Source organism: Tupaia chinensis, unplaced genomic scaffold, assembly GCF_000334495.1.
Source record: "Tupaia chinensis unplaced genomic scaffold, TupChi_1.0 Scaffold144378_1, whole genome shotgun sequence".
NCBI classification, from domain to species: Eukaryota; Metazoa; Chordata; class Mammalia; order Scandentia; family Tupaiidae; genus Tupaia; species Tupaia belangeri.
In genome coordinates this window covers 335,114-351,450 of record NW_006204238.1, presented here as the reverse complement: position 1 = coordinate 351,450, position 16,337 = coordinate 335,114, and the positions used below count along the sequence as shown (strand labels likewise).

Below are 16,337 nucleotides of genomic sequence, written 5' to 3'. Positions count from 1 at the left end.
ACATCATTGGTGCACACGTGAGTGCCTGGCGTGCACAGGGAGACCCCAGGGTGCTAACCTGGTAACTTCCTGTGGAGCCCCAGTATGTGGAGCATTGTGTTACTGCTTTCTGTGGAAAGTATCAAAATTTAAAACACACACAGATTTCCAGGAAAATAACACTAGACTAGTCACATCTATGTAAAATTGAATTATTTTTCATAATTTACAATTATAAATAAACATTACACTTGTGGACATACTCTGGGGAAGTATTTCTAAAATATCAAGTTTAAGCCACTTTTAGGATTTCAGAGGTATTATGTAATATCTTCCTTCCTTCCAGACTTATTAGTAGTATATTTAAAATGATGAACATGTATATATTAAATCGCTCCTCTGTTCTGACTCAAGAACTCAGAACTATCTAACATGTAGTAGTTTCCTGTCATTTTTGAACTGTCAGGTTACATTGTTTATTTTCTTATTTAAAAACACCTGCATGCAATGTCACTAAGTGATTTATTTGATGGTTGGAGGGATATCAAAACCAGAGTATCCCAATACCTAGTATGCTAGTCTATGTAAAGTGAATATTTAAGAATCAGTACCATCTCTATCATCATCAGTACCACCACCATCATCATCATCAATGCTTCCAGGTGACATATACATTATCTTACTGTATATTCCACCAAGGCAAGCTTCAAAGTCAGACAACCTGAGGTATCTTAATCATTTGCATAATTTCACAGTGTGATGCTCTTGTTACATAAGTTAATTTTGGTGGGTAATTTAAGCAACAGAAAATTGGTTTGTATAAGCCAGACAAATGTATCAGACATGCTCTCCTTTAATAAAATTCTAATTTAAAACTCTGGAAGACAGTATTGTCTGTTTCAGATTTACATTTAGCTCAATGTACAGCATGGGTGTAGAATGTCAGCTTCACAACACAAAGGTATCTTTCTAATCATAATCGTTTGAATACATACCACTAACTACCATGACATGTTAGAATAATCACTGTTGCTCTTGAGTTTGGTTTTAATTATCTTTCTTACTTTAGTTTGAGTCCTATTATTTAGCTCCCTTCCCCAAGATCACTAACAACAATCCTCCTCATAGCTATTATAGCTATGAAAAAAATTACATGGTTTTCCCACAAAGAATTAATAATCATTGTAACAGTAAAAATAAGCTCGTATTTAGTTGTAGTTGTACAGTTTAAAACTATTACTTAAGTAGCTTAAAAAGGAAAAGTTCTTTATTCTCCATTTCTTTTTCCCCTCTTCAGTGAACCCAAAGAGAAGCTGAAATAGGAAAAGGATTTTGGAAATGCAGGCATCTCTTTTGTTTATGCTGTACTCCTTACCCAGAATGTCACCTTGTATCCTCTTTGCCTATTTGAATTCTACATGTGCTCCTAGATTCAGTGGAAACCCTTCCCTCTGAGGCCTTCCCATTCTACTTCAGGCCATAGTGAGCACATTCTTTTCTCAACAATTTTAGTCTGCATAGTCTGCTTTTCTCTGGCAATTAACCATATGTGACATCCTACATTTCCCACTTCCTGTATTTTTAGCAATGGAGTTTTACTTTTTGCTCACTTTTTTTTTTTTTTAACCTAATACATTTATTCTTTATTTCTGCAAGTTTATATAGTAAGAGCTTGTTTTGGCATCAGGAAATACATCTCACAACTTACCTTCCCTATGGCACCTGAAACAGTATCTCATACAATTAAGAAATCAATAAATGTTTTGTCTGTTTCCAGAATCTAGGGATGCATGAAAAAAAGCTCTAGGCCCAAAGAGAGAAGACCCAGTTTCTTTGTTTGCTACAAGGACCATGGCCAGGTCACTTACATAATTGTTCTAGCCTTTTGTTAACTTATGCCTGTTACATGAGTAGCTGATAATTTTAAGATCCAGGTATAGCATTACAATACTATGATTCTAGCCTGTTTGAATTAATTTTAAATCAACACGATTTAGAAATCACATAAAATACAAGTATATATTTTCAGAAAAAAATTCAAAATTACACTAAATAAATGGGCATGTCAATTATGCTTTGTTGCATAACAATCTGTTCAACAAATTAAAGGTCAGAAGGACAGCATTATACTCTCAGACCAATTCATGTTCTGTGAAAATGAAATATACTGACGTTCTATATTCTACTGGGACACATGATCTGTACCTATTTTCAGCCCACAGCTCCTCATACTCCATTGTTTAAAAATAGATCAGTTCTGAACTTTGGAGACAGGCTCAGAAGGGCATTAACCTCTTTCTTGACTGTTAAGTTTGCCATTTTGCTCTAATCGAATCAGTGTAATTCTGATCATGTTAAAAATAGATCTTCCTACTCTGTACACTCCAGTAGGATCTTGTAAACAGAAGGGTAGAGTTTAGAGAATTTTTGTCATTAGCTTTTTATTTTAATATATAAAGCCAGCATTTACTAAAGCATATATCAGTCTCATGATGGTAACATTTTAAGTGAAGTTTTGACGCTAAAGCATTGTCTCCAGAGAGCTGGCTGTTAAAATGAAGGAAGAAGTTATGAGCAGATTGTTTGAATAAATTCCAAAAGAAATGGGGCACATCATAAGGCTGGGCTTGCTGTCCCTCTGTGTACTGGCCTAACACCCTTGGAATCATGCTTTCAGCATTAACAAACAGTTATAATTGGTTATTTAAATGTCTTTTTCTCACTAATCTATAAGCACATGGGAACTGAGAGTGTATACTATTTTCACTGAAGCAAAAGTTAGATCTCACTGTGTACATATATGTGCCAGGAAATTTTCTAAATTTTTATGTATTTTGTTCACTTAATCTTTACAAAAACTCTATGAGTCATTATTATTATTATTATTCATATATCAAGATGAGGAAAATGAAGAACTTGTAAGTTAAGAAAGCCCAAAGACATGCATCTTCAGTGGGGTGGGTTTAAATGAATCTGGTGAAACAAAGGCCATGCTGTGACTACGATGTGAATAGCCCCTCCATAACAGGTTCTCATTGTTTGTCATATAGTTGAAAGAATACATGTACTTAATGGCACTAAGAAAAATCACAAGAGTTAAAACATTTCAAAGCAATGCATCTTTGAATATTTCTGAGCAGGTGGGGGAATTTAAATCCTGTTATGGTGGGTGGAAGGAGGAGGTGGACTCTTCAGAGAAAGCCAGGTCAGGAAACAACTGGGAGGAGAGCAAATTGCTAGCAATCACAGAAGCCCAATTTTGTAGACTCATAATTTTGACTAGACATGGATATGGAGTAACGAGAGAGTGAAGATTGGAAATAATGACTACATCACAAAATAATAGTTATAATTTAAACTGTCAAGTTTTAGGGGACTATCTTAAAGATTTTCTCAGGAAATCGTGCTTGTAGTTTCTGGCTCAAGTGTGTCATCTCACAGTGAGATAAAGACAGTTTTTTAGAATGTCTTAACCATCACTTCCCAGTAAACTGACAATTCCCATGAAGCTCAGTGTGCAAGTCAAATGGCCTAACCTAAGGATGGACATCCTAGAAACTTATCGATGACAATACTCTACAGAAGCTTAGCAGAACAATTGTCTTAGGCCACTTGGGCGGCTATAAGCAAGTATCACAGATTAGACAGCTTATGAACAACAGAAATTTATGTCATACAGTTCTGGAGACTGAGAAGTCCAAGATCAAGGTGTCAACAGATTTGATGTCTGGTGAGGGCCTATTTACTGATTGATAGATGGACTTTTTCATTATTTTTTTTTTATTTTGAGAGAGGCTTTTGTGATAGGCCATATGCACTCACCAGAGAGACAGAGACATAGAGAAAGAAAGGGAAAAATCTCCCTCTAGAGGTATGGTTGCACCACAATCCCTTTTCCTTCATTCTCCTCTCAGGATCTGGGGCACGTACACACATGCACCTGGTGAGAGTTTTAATCCACCAGGTCAGGAACTCAAATGGCAGATAACTACGGGGGAGTTGAGTGATACAACCATTATGTGATCTGGTGGTCCCAGTAGATAGCCTATTTTTGTTGAATCCTCAAGTTGGCAGAAGGGATAAGGAATCTCTCTGAGCTTTCTTTTTATTTTTATCTTATATTTATTTTATGTGTATGCTTATAGTTGTGTATATATGGGGTTTTAGACAGGGTCTTGCTATGTCACTATTTTCCTGCCTCAGCCTTCCAAGTCTTAATATCATTATGTCTCTATTATGTAATAGAAACTCATGAAATACTGGGTTGTTGGAAACATCATGACGAAATAAATGCCGAATAATCTGGTTTTGCCTTTCTGAGTATCCTAGTTCACCATTTGACATTTAATGTGCTCATCATTCAAAGTCTTCTATGTGCTAGTCACTTTGTAGACTCTTAGAGAACAGTGATGAAAATACATTTATGCATAAATTATGCTTCATCACCTAAGCGAAATGCAGCTTTTGAAAGGTGGAATTAGTATTTTTCTAATTTTTAATTCTTTCTTGTGATCTCTTGCTACAACTTAAATACTGAAGGTACATAAAACTCCAATTTGATAAGAAGCAAAGTAGACTTTTTTTTCACCGTTCTTATTGAACTTTTCTTCATAATACCTGTCTGAATTTTTAGACTCAAGTTTTATTTAAATAATGACTCAGCCACTCAGCCTATTTCTCTACTATGTCTTGTCTTACTTTTCTATTCCATTCATGCTTTTTCCCTTTGGAAAAACATCTCAACTCAATACAACATTAAATTTAGACCTTTGGAAACTGATGCCAGAGTAGCAAATGCAACTGTTGTTTTCATTTTTGTAAGGTGTTGTGTCTAAACACTTCACGGTTCTAGATCTCTAATTCGATTAAGGACCATGTTTTTTTACTGTTTTTCATTCAAAATTATGTTAAGGAAGACCTATTACCAAGTAAATATTGGGTGATCAAAAAAGATATGATGTGTTTTTTTCTATGCCAAAATGTGTCATGATTTTCCCAATGACCCAATATTTTATGAGTTTCTATTATATGCTGGTCTGAGACACAATGATATTAAGACTTTACTTTTATCCTCAAGAAGCTTTTTCCAGGGCTGGCAGGTGGTGTGGTGGTTAAGGGTGCTAGACTCCCATATGGCTAACCACGGCTTGAGTCCTGGACCTGGCAACTTGCTTTCCCACTTTCTGTTTCTCTCTCTCTCTCATTAAATTAAAATAAACAAATAAATAAATAAATAAGTATAAATAAAGTTAAATAAAATATTTTTTTTTAAATAAAGAAGCTTTTGTTCTTAAAAAAGACAATAAACTGACAGATAGGTAGAGACAGGGTGGTTAGAAAAGCTTCGTGAGGAGGGTCATGCCTAAAAGAGTGTTCAGTGGAGGGCAGGATGTCAGCCACATAGAAAGGAAGGAAGATATAAAGGGTAGCACAAAGAAACAAAGAGGCCATGAACAGAATTTTCCCCAGGAAATTATCAACAATACCCTACTGAGGAAGCATTCATGTGAAGACATGGACATGAAGCATGCCATGAAGATTGCCCTGTGCCATGTTGAGGAGCTTGGACATTTTTCAAGAGGAACAAAGGGTTGGAGTCATGGCCAGGTTCTAAGAAGACAGTGACATAGTCAAATTTATTTTTGTTTTATTTATTCCAATATGTTTAGTTTTTAAGTTACTATTTTTCCAAGGGATATAATTATAGGTGATACCACATTTTAGAGAGATAGTTCCTTCGCACATTAAATTTGTATGAGGATAACATTAAAAACCATTTGTTTATTACTTAGATTGCTTTTGGTGATATAGAAGATAAAGTGCCAACATTTTTCAAGGTGCAGTATGAAGTAATTACTGATGAAAATCTACATAACAACATTATTGTCTCATCTATATCACTGGAGATCAGTAAATTATATTTGACAAGAGGAAAGATAGTAAATTTAACTCATGTGATGCAGAGCATTTTGTGACCATAATCTTTTTATATTATTACAATGAGAATTTTTGGCACAAAGAAATACTTTCCATTTTAAGGTAAAAGGTTGGGGGGGGTCTTATTTAGTTAGTTAGTTAGTTAGTTTTGCCAGAGGGCTAGAGGACCTGCATGTTCACCAGAGAGAGACAGAGGAAGAAAGAGAGAATGCACCCTCCCTCCACCACATAGCATGGTCACACTGCATACTCTTCACCTCTATCTCTTCCAACTTTCAAGGTTTTGCACATGCACACACATGTGCTCAGAATGTTTTCAAGCTGCCTGTCTAGGACTTAAATCACACAGTCAGCCATATGGGATTCAGCCAACTTAACCACCACGCTACTGGCTGGTCCAGGGTTCATATTTATATTCACTTGTTCTGTTAGCTTTCTGTTTCTTCAATGAGATTTGATGTTGGAACCCTAATTTTTCCTGGCCTCTTCTGAATATATTCTTAGATTTATGTGATCTTTTTGTTTTTTCGTGTGATCTTTATCCTTGATACTGTTCCTTGTACTACCTTTGTTTCCATGCTTTGACCTGCACCCCTCGACCTTTCAACCCCTCCTTGCCTCTGGGAAGTGAACAGGGTTTTAAGTTCAGAGCCTCTGACTTTTAGTGAATAAGATTTGCATTTGAAAGACATTCTGTCTTTTAGCAAAGAGCTATAAAAGACATATTGGTAGAGTTTTTAAAAACAAATACATTGCTTTCATCTGAAAAGATCTTTTTGAGTTTTAAATGATATTTCCCAAAACAAAAAGATTTATGTATTTGAATTTGAGCAATGATTTGTAGGTAAAATAAGCTAGTTTGTACCAGATATTTAGACTCTTCTCATTTTAATTTTTAAAACTTTTAACTGCTATTGTATGGCTTTCAAACCAAAAAATTCAAATACCCTTTAACCAATGCACACATGTATAAATACTTGTAACTAGTAAAGACATTAATTGTATGAAAATATTTATTAAATTATTTAATATATGCAAAATATCTCGGAATTTTTTGAGAAACTGTTAAAATGTATACCCAATTGCCTTTGCTCTCAGATAATTTTCAACATAAAAGTGGAGAAAATAAATGATAAAATAATAATTACATAGGATAGATAAGTTTGTAGCTTCTAAGAGTTACGTATTAAGTGTACTGGGTTCAGAGAAAAGGGAGATCAGAATCAGACCAGTAGATCCAAAAGGTAGAACTGAAAAGGTGTTAATTGAGTTAGATTTTGCCAACACATAAGAGACGTTTCTAGGGGACCAGCAGTTAGTGTAATGGCTATGTTGCTGGACTCCCATGTAATCGACCGTGGTTCGCGTCCCGGACCAGGTGGCTTTAACTCACGCCGGGCGCGTGTGCGGGTGAGCCCAAGATCCTGAGAAGAGGATGGAGGAGAAGGGATTGCAGCGTGGTCATTCCCCCCTGGGGGGTGATTTTTCGCTTTCTGTCTCTCTGTCTCTCTCTGTCTCTCTGGCGAGTGCACACGCTCTATAGCAAAAAAAAAAAAAAAAAAAAAAAATCTCTCCGGAAAAAAAAGAAAGAGACATTTCTAGAAAACATATGGTGCAAAGCTGAGAAATTTTAACTGACTGTAGCAAAATGGCAATTTGCCCAGTTTAACTAGAAGGCATTTTGAAATATGTAAGGCAACAGAGGAAAGGAAGCGTGGAAATTAAGCTGGAATCAGAACACAGAGGGCTGGAATATCAGCCTAAGCGGTAGATATTTAATTTAATATGTACTGTAAAGAACAAAAATTTCTGAGCAAACAAATGACCAGTTGTACACACATGAAAAAGATTAATGTAGCAGTGATGTTTTAAATAGTAGAGAAAACAGGCTGAGGTCTGGAAATCAAACGAGAGGGAGAGTGCAAATATAGTGAGAAGAATAGGTCAGGGTGATTGGGCAATGGACAAGGAAGCAAGGGTATGGGTATGAGATGTATTGCCAATGTGAACTGTTAGTATTTGGTGATTGGATGGATAGGCAAAGAAGGAACAGATTCCAAAAAGGACTAAAATTTCATATTGCAAATGACTGGAGAAAATGACTAAACATTTACAGAGACTTTAAAAGAAAATGATTTAGTGATGGAAGCTAGCAATTTCATTACATTCCTTACCAGTGGGGCCAGAAGATACCATGTAACTTGTAAAAAAAATAGTATTGATGGCAGATGCTTAGGGCTCAAGCTGACAGGATTAAAGTATGAGATGAAATTTTAAATAAGAAAATAACTTCATAGAGATGGTATTAATAGACAATGGCTCAGTTTTAAAAGTCAAAAGAAGAGAATTTTCGAAGCCACATAAGAAGTACCACCTACAGCTCAAGGATGAAAGGATTTAACAATGAACAGCTCTTGATAAATTTTAAGGAAACAATTTTGGTAAGGAAGTGAAGATCAAACCACAAGGTAATAATTATGTAGCAATTGTTTGAGAAGGTTAGGAAGGTAGTAGAAGAAAGGAGAGCAAAGCAGGCTAAGAAATCTGAACAATCGGAAGTCTTCTCTTTTGGTGTAGGAGTGACCTGAACATTCTAGAAGTCAGATAAAAGACTTCTAGGGAGGAGTGGAAAGAAGATACAAGGCAAAGGGGTGGTTATCAGTATTGCAAAGAGTTTCGATGAGATGATAAAACTGAACTGAATTGCTTGTAACATATATACGAGAGGAAAAGTAGAAATACAATAGAAGACAAGGAAAAAACAGGAAGCTGGAAACTAGAACGATATAAACAATGAGGCCACAAGAAGAAATTTCGAGAACTAGATATATATTAAATAAAACAGTTCTTGGAATCAGAATTAGAGAAATGATTTTCCTATACTTTTCTGTTAATGATTAAAAAACCATGAGAGAAATGTAAGGAAAACTAAAGGGCGAAAGGTATTTTAACATTTACTTCTGATTTTTTTCTTTTGATGACTTCATGATGTGGCCTTGAGAATTTTTCACCAAAAAGAAAATCAACAATGTTTAAGGATATTGAAGAATATCATTCTTACCTCTCTCAGAGGATCATTGAGTTCACTGAGAATATTTTCCTCATCAAAGATTTTGCCTTGGTATCTGTGTTCATAGTAATCGTGTATTTTCTGACGCATATCAGCTGGTAACTTATGGAATGACATGTATTGTTCCACTTGCTTATACTGTAAGAAAAAGAAAAAAGAAATTAGAAAACACATTTAGGTTACCCCTACTCTGCATCACATACTGTGTACGCATTTTATTGTGGTCAGCATTTCCTGTAGTGGCTAGATGGAGACACAGAGGTAAAAGGGTGAAGAGGTCTGCCAGGTGAACCCAAATGGAAAGGTTTAGGTTCACATCCATGTACCTCTCTGAAAATACCAGGCTCAGAGCACCACCACAACTGGGGCCAGCTGAGGCGGGTGGTTACCTGGTGTATAAAGACCCTGTTGAGGATACCTTTCTCTCTCTCTTCTCCTGTCTCTCTTGGTAATGGAGGAAGTAAATAGATTTAACAATATATACTTCCTGGGACCAGCAGTTAGAGTAATGGCTGTGTCACTGAACTCTCATGTAGCCAACTGTAGTTGGAATCCTGGACCCGGTGGCTTAAACTCACACTGGGCACGTGTGCGTGCGTGCCCAAGATCCCAAGAGGAGAATGGAGGAGAAGGGATTGTGGCATAGCCATCCCCCCGGGGAGGGGGTGATTTCTTGCTTTCTGTCTCTCTGTCTCTCTCTGTCTTTCTGGCGAGTGCACGTACTCTATAGCAAAAACCTCTAAAATATGTGTATATATATATACGTATATACATATATATATATATAGATATAGATAGATACACACATATAAACATATATATATATGTATATGTATCTATCTATCTATCTATCTATCTATCTATCTATCTATCTATATCTATATATATATATACACACACACATATACTTCCTGTAGTGAATTGAGATATGCAAAGGAGGAATGTATAAAAAAAGTTCAGAATTAATTTAAAGATGTAACTCCAAAACACAGTGACAAGTCAAAGAAATAAAATTATGATGCTTTTTTTTTTATTTAGTTCTAAAAAAGTATGAAGTTGCTGTTTGACCCTTCATTTGGAAGAACTTCATAATTCTGGCAAAAGGTTTTATGTTGGACCTTCTTGCAAAAAGATCAGAACCAAATAAAATTTTGAATCTAGGGACACAAAGATAGGTAGTTATTTGCAGATTATACTTGAGTGACACAGATGTCCTATAAAGTACTGAGAACTGAGAGAATATGCCTGGCTTCTAGTTTAAGATTTAGTTTAAACTTACGTTAAGTTTAAGATTCATCAGAGTGAAACTAGATTCACATACTTTTACAGCCAAAAGTTAACTGAGACTTGCAAAATTCATTTAAGCAATTCCTTCTTAAATTTGTTTATAAGTGCTGGGGTGGGGTTGTTTTTTAGAGATGTATGTATTCAGGCTTAAATCCTTAAACCAATCTCTGTGATTGACTCCACTGATACATCTGGTATTTTTTTTTTTTTTTTTTACATTCACACACACTTTAAAAATAAAATAACATCTCTCACAATTGAACAAGAGTATAGGAGCATGGATGCTATCTGGGAATCTACTAGGGAAAAAAAATTTCAGGCCTCACCTCAGACCTATAGCATCAGATCCCCATACACCTCCAGGCTATATAAAAGGTGTATATAACACATAAAAAAGTTTTGTGTTTAGCTTTGAGTGCCATCCCCAGGATATCTCATTATGTATATATAATCATTCCAACCCCATTCTCCATACAAAATCTGAAACCTAAAATTCTTTTGATCCCAAGCATGTCAGATAAGGAATATTCAACCTGTACCACTTTGTCATGAGACTTCATTTATTTGGTAATCAAGTGTCCCCCAAAGTATTTAAAGTCAGCATTTCTAGGTACATATCTCTGGATTACATATAGCATTTTGAATTTAAGCACCAATGCTATTACTATCATCGTGTGTAAAAACACTTGAGAAGTACTAGGTTAATTTTCCCAGAAGAGCTCAAGTTCTGCATGCCTTCCCAACAACAAAATGCTTTGAGAGCCCCCCCACCTGTAGAGACCTGAGACTCAGTCTCCTTAGTTCCTCATGCAACTGCTCATAGAACAGAAGCATCACTGGTTTCTCTACCAGATCATTATGTGGATAAAGATGTTTTGCACCTGGACTTGGTTCTGAAGACGCCTAAGTATCTGGGTGTTACTCTTGTCCAAAAAGAGGACAGTAAACTATTTCATATACTTAAAGGGTCTGAAACCACTAGAGATCCCCAAAACTAGCTTGTGTGCACTAATAGTTTGCAACTAGCCTTGCAAATTTGACCTGTCTGACTTTTCTCTTTTCTTTTCTTTTCCTTTTTTTTTTTTAAGTTTTTGCCATAGAATGCAAGTGCTCACCAGAGAGAGACAAAGTGAGAAATCACCCCCTGGGGGGGGGAGTGGAGTCGGGGTGGTCATGCCACAATCGCTTCTCTTCCATTCTCGGGATTTTTGGGCAAGCACGTTCACACGTGTCCAGAATGAAATCCACTGGTCCAAGACTGGCCATGTGGGAATCCAGCACCTTAATCACCACAGCACCTGCTGGACCCCCTGGATTGACTAGTTAAAGAACCACTGAGAGTTCAGTCACTGAGCTCTCAGAAAATTAAGATTTCTTGCACAGACTTTGACAGTTTGACCCAAAGATCAGCATGATCCAGTTGCCCAAAGATTGACCCCAGGATAAACATGTACTATGAAAAGGCTGTAGACATCTGATGCCTGTGCACGTTCTCTTTTCCCTGCAGCATTGTATTTGTATGTTCTACCTTGAAATCAAAGCCTCATGTGAGTATACTCGGTGGAGTCTAGTGATCTCTAAAATATGCATACATGAGAAATCAATAAAGTAGCTAGAACAACAGGACTACCGTAGTTCTGACGCTCACAACTACGCATCAATGGAAGTGTTAGCAGTTCTGGCCAAATAATGGCTTCGCCTTTCATTAAAACCAGCGGGTGTCAAGTCAATTCTTATTTTCTTCAACATGTTGCTTGTCTACATACTGCTTGGAGGAGTGAGAATCTGCCATCTTAACCAAGATACTGAGTTCTACACATCTCTTTTCTTTGCCATGCAGCTCAGGGGCATGAGAGCAGCATTAAAAGAAGTTTTTTCTTAATTGGAAGAAAAATCGTCCTATCTGCTCCATTTTCATCTCTACAATCGGAAAATGAAGTTTTAATGCACTAAATACAAATATTACATAAACAGTTATTTTTAATGTAAAATAAGGGTTGGCTGAAACTATTTTTCTTCGTACAAGAAACATAACTTCTTTCTATATCAGTTTTATTCCTCTGTAATAAGAGTGTTAGACTGAATGTTCTTCCTGTTCTTTCAGACTAAAATTTTAAAGTTCTTGTCATTTGCACATATTAAGTTAGATTTCTGAGTCTATATTACTTATTTTAACTACTCATTGAGTCATAGTCATTACTGATCTAGGAAGTATTAAATGAAAGCTATATGCCAGCTCTTCTTGTTGCAAAACCAGCAGAATTACCTGGAAACTTTTTGAAAATGCACATCTACCCTGTCTACCCCAGGTCTACTGAATTGAACCCCTGCATTTGAGATCGAGCAGTCTGTACTTTACCCCCTTCTCTACACTGACATTTCATACCACTGCTATTTGCCAAGTACTGTGTTATCTTAGGACATAAGAAAGGATGTTCAAATGAGAGTAGAACAAAAATAAATTTAGTTTTTGGCAAGTTAAGTTCAAGACGCACATGGCACATTCTAATGCTTATATATAGGTCAAGCACATGGAGAAGAAAGTATGTATATGTCATCAACGATTAAGGGATCACTAAGGGAAGATGTGTCAAATGAGTGAAAAAGACAAAAATAAAACATGTATTTTAATAGCAGTTGAGCCATGGGTGTTGATTAGGTTAAGGGCACTAATGATAACCAGGAAGGCATGAGAGCAAAACCAGAATGCCATGATTAGCAGAATCTAAAGAATAAAGATTCAAGCAGGAGGGGCCAGCAGGTGGCATACTGTTTAAGATGGTGGACTCCTATATGGTCGACCACAGGTCAAGTTCCAGATTGGCAACTTGAAATTCACATATATTCCATGTGGGGTAAATTCTCTGTACAAGCTAAATGATGTATAGTGATTGAATGTATAGCAATAATAATAACAAATTTTTAGAAAGCAACTCATGCAGGGCTTGTGTACCTCCTTGCCCAAAATCCTGAGAGGCTAATGGGAAAGGAGGGATTGCATCCTGGCCATGCCCCATGGGGAGTGATTTCTTGCTTCTATCTCTCTGCCTCTCCAGCAAGCCCATGCACCCTAAAACAAAAATCCCTCTCTCTAAAAAAAAAGATTCAAGTGGGAGTGAATAAAGAGAGGATATTCTTACTTTTTTTTTTCTTTCTTTTCTTTTTTTTGGGAGAGGTTTTTGCTATAGGGTGCGTGTGCTCACCAGAAAGACAGATAGAGACAGAAAGCGAGAAATCACCCCCCCAGGGGGGATGGCCACACCACAATCTCTTCTCTTCCACTCTCCTCTCAGGATCTTCGGCACGCACGCACATGCGCCCGGCGTGAGTTTAAGCCACTGGGTCCAGGACTTGGACAGCGGTTGACTACATGGGAGTCCAGCGACATAGCCATTACGTAACTGCTGGTCCCAAGAGAGGATATTCTAAGAAAAGAAGTACCAGACAGTGCCTAATGAATTGGGAAGTTAGGTAGTAATCTTTGTTAAAATAGAACACACCAAAAATAGGAGTGATTTCCTTTTGTCTGCTTTCCTCATACCTAATAAGACTTGAAAGAATGAATGAAAACATCACTTCCATGCAATGAGAAGAAATAAACTGTGAAGAAGATACCTAGTGGTACTTTGAAAGTCAAATAAACTAGAGATTAGAAGTTATAAACGGGAAAACTCAAAAATGATAAAATGGCCGTGCTTCTATTAATTGTAATATATATCCTAGGTGAAGTGACTTGATACATTTAATGTCAGTGACAGATTCTGAAAAGCAAGGATGCAAATACATTTATTTCTTAAGCAAATAAAATCAAAATTTTATCATATCACATCTAAAAAGTTCTGAGTGTATAAAACAATTTCTAATTAAAATTCTAATATACTTTGGGGTTGGCAGGTGGCTTGGTAGTAAGGGTGCTGGACTCCCACATGGTTGACCTGGCAGCTTACTTTCTCACTTTCTCTCTCTCTCTTTCTTGCTTGTTCTGTCCCTCTCTGGTCTAATTAAAATAAGTAAATAAATAAAGATATATGAAAGAATTCTTAAAACATTCTAATATGCTTTTATTTTTTAAAAAATCTATGTTTAAAAGTATATATATATATATATATATATATATATATATCAATAAATGCAATGGATGTACTTCATATTAAAAATGAGATCTAACAAGAGTGTTTACAATGAAAAGTGATAGTTCACTCTCACCTATCAGTCTTATTTCTCTTATATGAAAAGGTGTTTAGTTCATTTCACTGAATAACATGCTTCTGCTCCTATTTTTTTTAGACATTAATTATAAGCACCTTTTTTGGGGGAGAGATTTTGCTATAGGGTGCATGTGCTTGCTGGAAAGACAGAGAGACAGAAAGCGAGAAATCACCACCCAGGGGGGAAAGCAACACCACAATCCCTTCTCCTCCATCTTCCTCTCAGGATTTGACGCACACACAGGCACTCAGCATCACTTTAAGTCACTTGATCTGGGACTAAAACCTCGGTCAACTATGTGGGAGTCCAGTGACGTAAACATTATACCATCTGCTGGTCCCACAGGCATCATTTATTAACTTCTTGCCATTAAAATGAGGTTTAGTAACTCAGAATTCCTAAATATTCCTTTCTCATGTTTTAAGAATTTGTGTTATTTCTTCCTTTGACTTCCTTTATAACTTTATCTTGTTCAGGGAACTCGAGACAGTTTATAAGAGAAGTAATATTTCCTCCTTCCACTCAACTTTGGTCATCTCTACGTTTACAATGTAGACCGTAATAATCTTTGTGCCTGTACTTAAAACTGTTAAACTCATAAAGTGCTTATATTTATCATGATGACAGTAGAGCATCTGATGACATTTCTTTGTTTCCCAAATATTAAAATCACTTTTGTTTCTTGTGCAGCTAATTTTCATTATAGTCTGATCTCCCCTCCTTCCTCAGCCTCCTCATAACTGTCAATAAACATTAGATTTTCTTACAAAATTTTCCTGTGGAATTTTCCATTACAAAATCTTTACTTGGGTTCACTATTCCTAGATCCCATGTTTCTCTGTTTTAGTTACTCATGTTGCCAGAAAAAAAAAATGAAGTAAACAACTAAAAATATTAGGTGGGGATATATGTCTTTTGAAATTTCTATGTCTAAAATGTTTTTCCTGATTTTTTTTAATTAATTAATTAATTTTATTTCCAGAGGCTGCATATGTTCTCCAGAAAGACAGAGAAAGTACTCAGCAATCAGACATGGTCATTCCACAATCCTGTCTCCATTTCTCCATTGTGGTGGAATTTTCAGCACATATTCACCTGCCCCCAGACCCCCAACCCAGCATGATTTTCAAGCTACCTGGGCCAAGATTCAACACTTAGTTGGCCATGTGGTATCTGGTTACTACATATAGCACTTAACCACAGCATTTGGGGACTGGCCCTAAAATGTCATTTATTAAACTCTCAAATGTAGTTGACAATCTGAGTGCATATCAAATTCTAGGTTGAACTCCTCATTTTGAATGTTGAGTCTTTGGATTTAAATTTGATCCCCTCTACTGGATTTCTACATTCTAGGACATTTCTTAAAAGTCTTAGAAACCATTTTTAATTCCCCTTCTCTCTTTTGTCTTTTAGCTCATCTTAATTTGTTTTAGTTTAAATTTCATAAACACATGAAGTTTTTAAAAATAACTTTAAGGTATGTTTCTTATTCCTTGAACTATCTGGGATGCTAACTAGATGTGAGTAAGCATTTACTAGGTTTAACTTCAGTGCAGTCTTTGTTGAGCTTGTACTAAGTGGTCTCATTGACAGGTGTATATTGTTGGCAGTGTGGGTAATTCAAAGGAGATGGTCATAATTTGAAATTGAACTGATATTAGGAGTAGAAATGGAAATACGCAAGTATAACCATCTATTTGCCTTTCTCTGGCAATAAAAGGAAGCTAGAGTGGTACCTGGAAGGAATAGGAGGCATGCTAAATGTAAGTAATTCCAACGAATCTGAAAAGGAATGCTTATATTGTTTTTATATCCATGAAATGTTGTCCTTATGAAAAAACTGAATCATCTT

At 36.2% G+C, this 16,337-nt stretch overlaps 1 protein-coding gene across 1 annotated transcript in view; it reads right to left on the bottom strand.

The window, feature by feature from the left end:
• Positions 1–16,337, bottom strand: part of HCN1 (hyperpolarization activated cyclic nucleotide gated potassium channel 1) — a 385,667-nt gene that overhangs the window by 58,001 nt on the left and 311,329 nt on the right. The window contains 1 exon segment of the mRNA XM_006172428.3: positions 8,978–9,124. Within this exon segment, the coding sequence (XP_006172490.1) occupies positions 8,978–9,124 (147 nt within the window).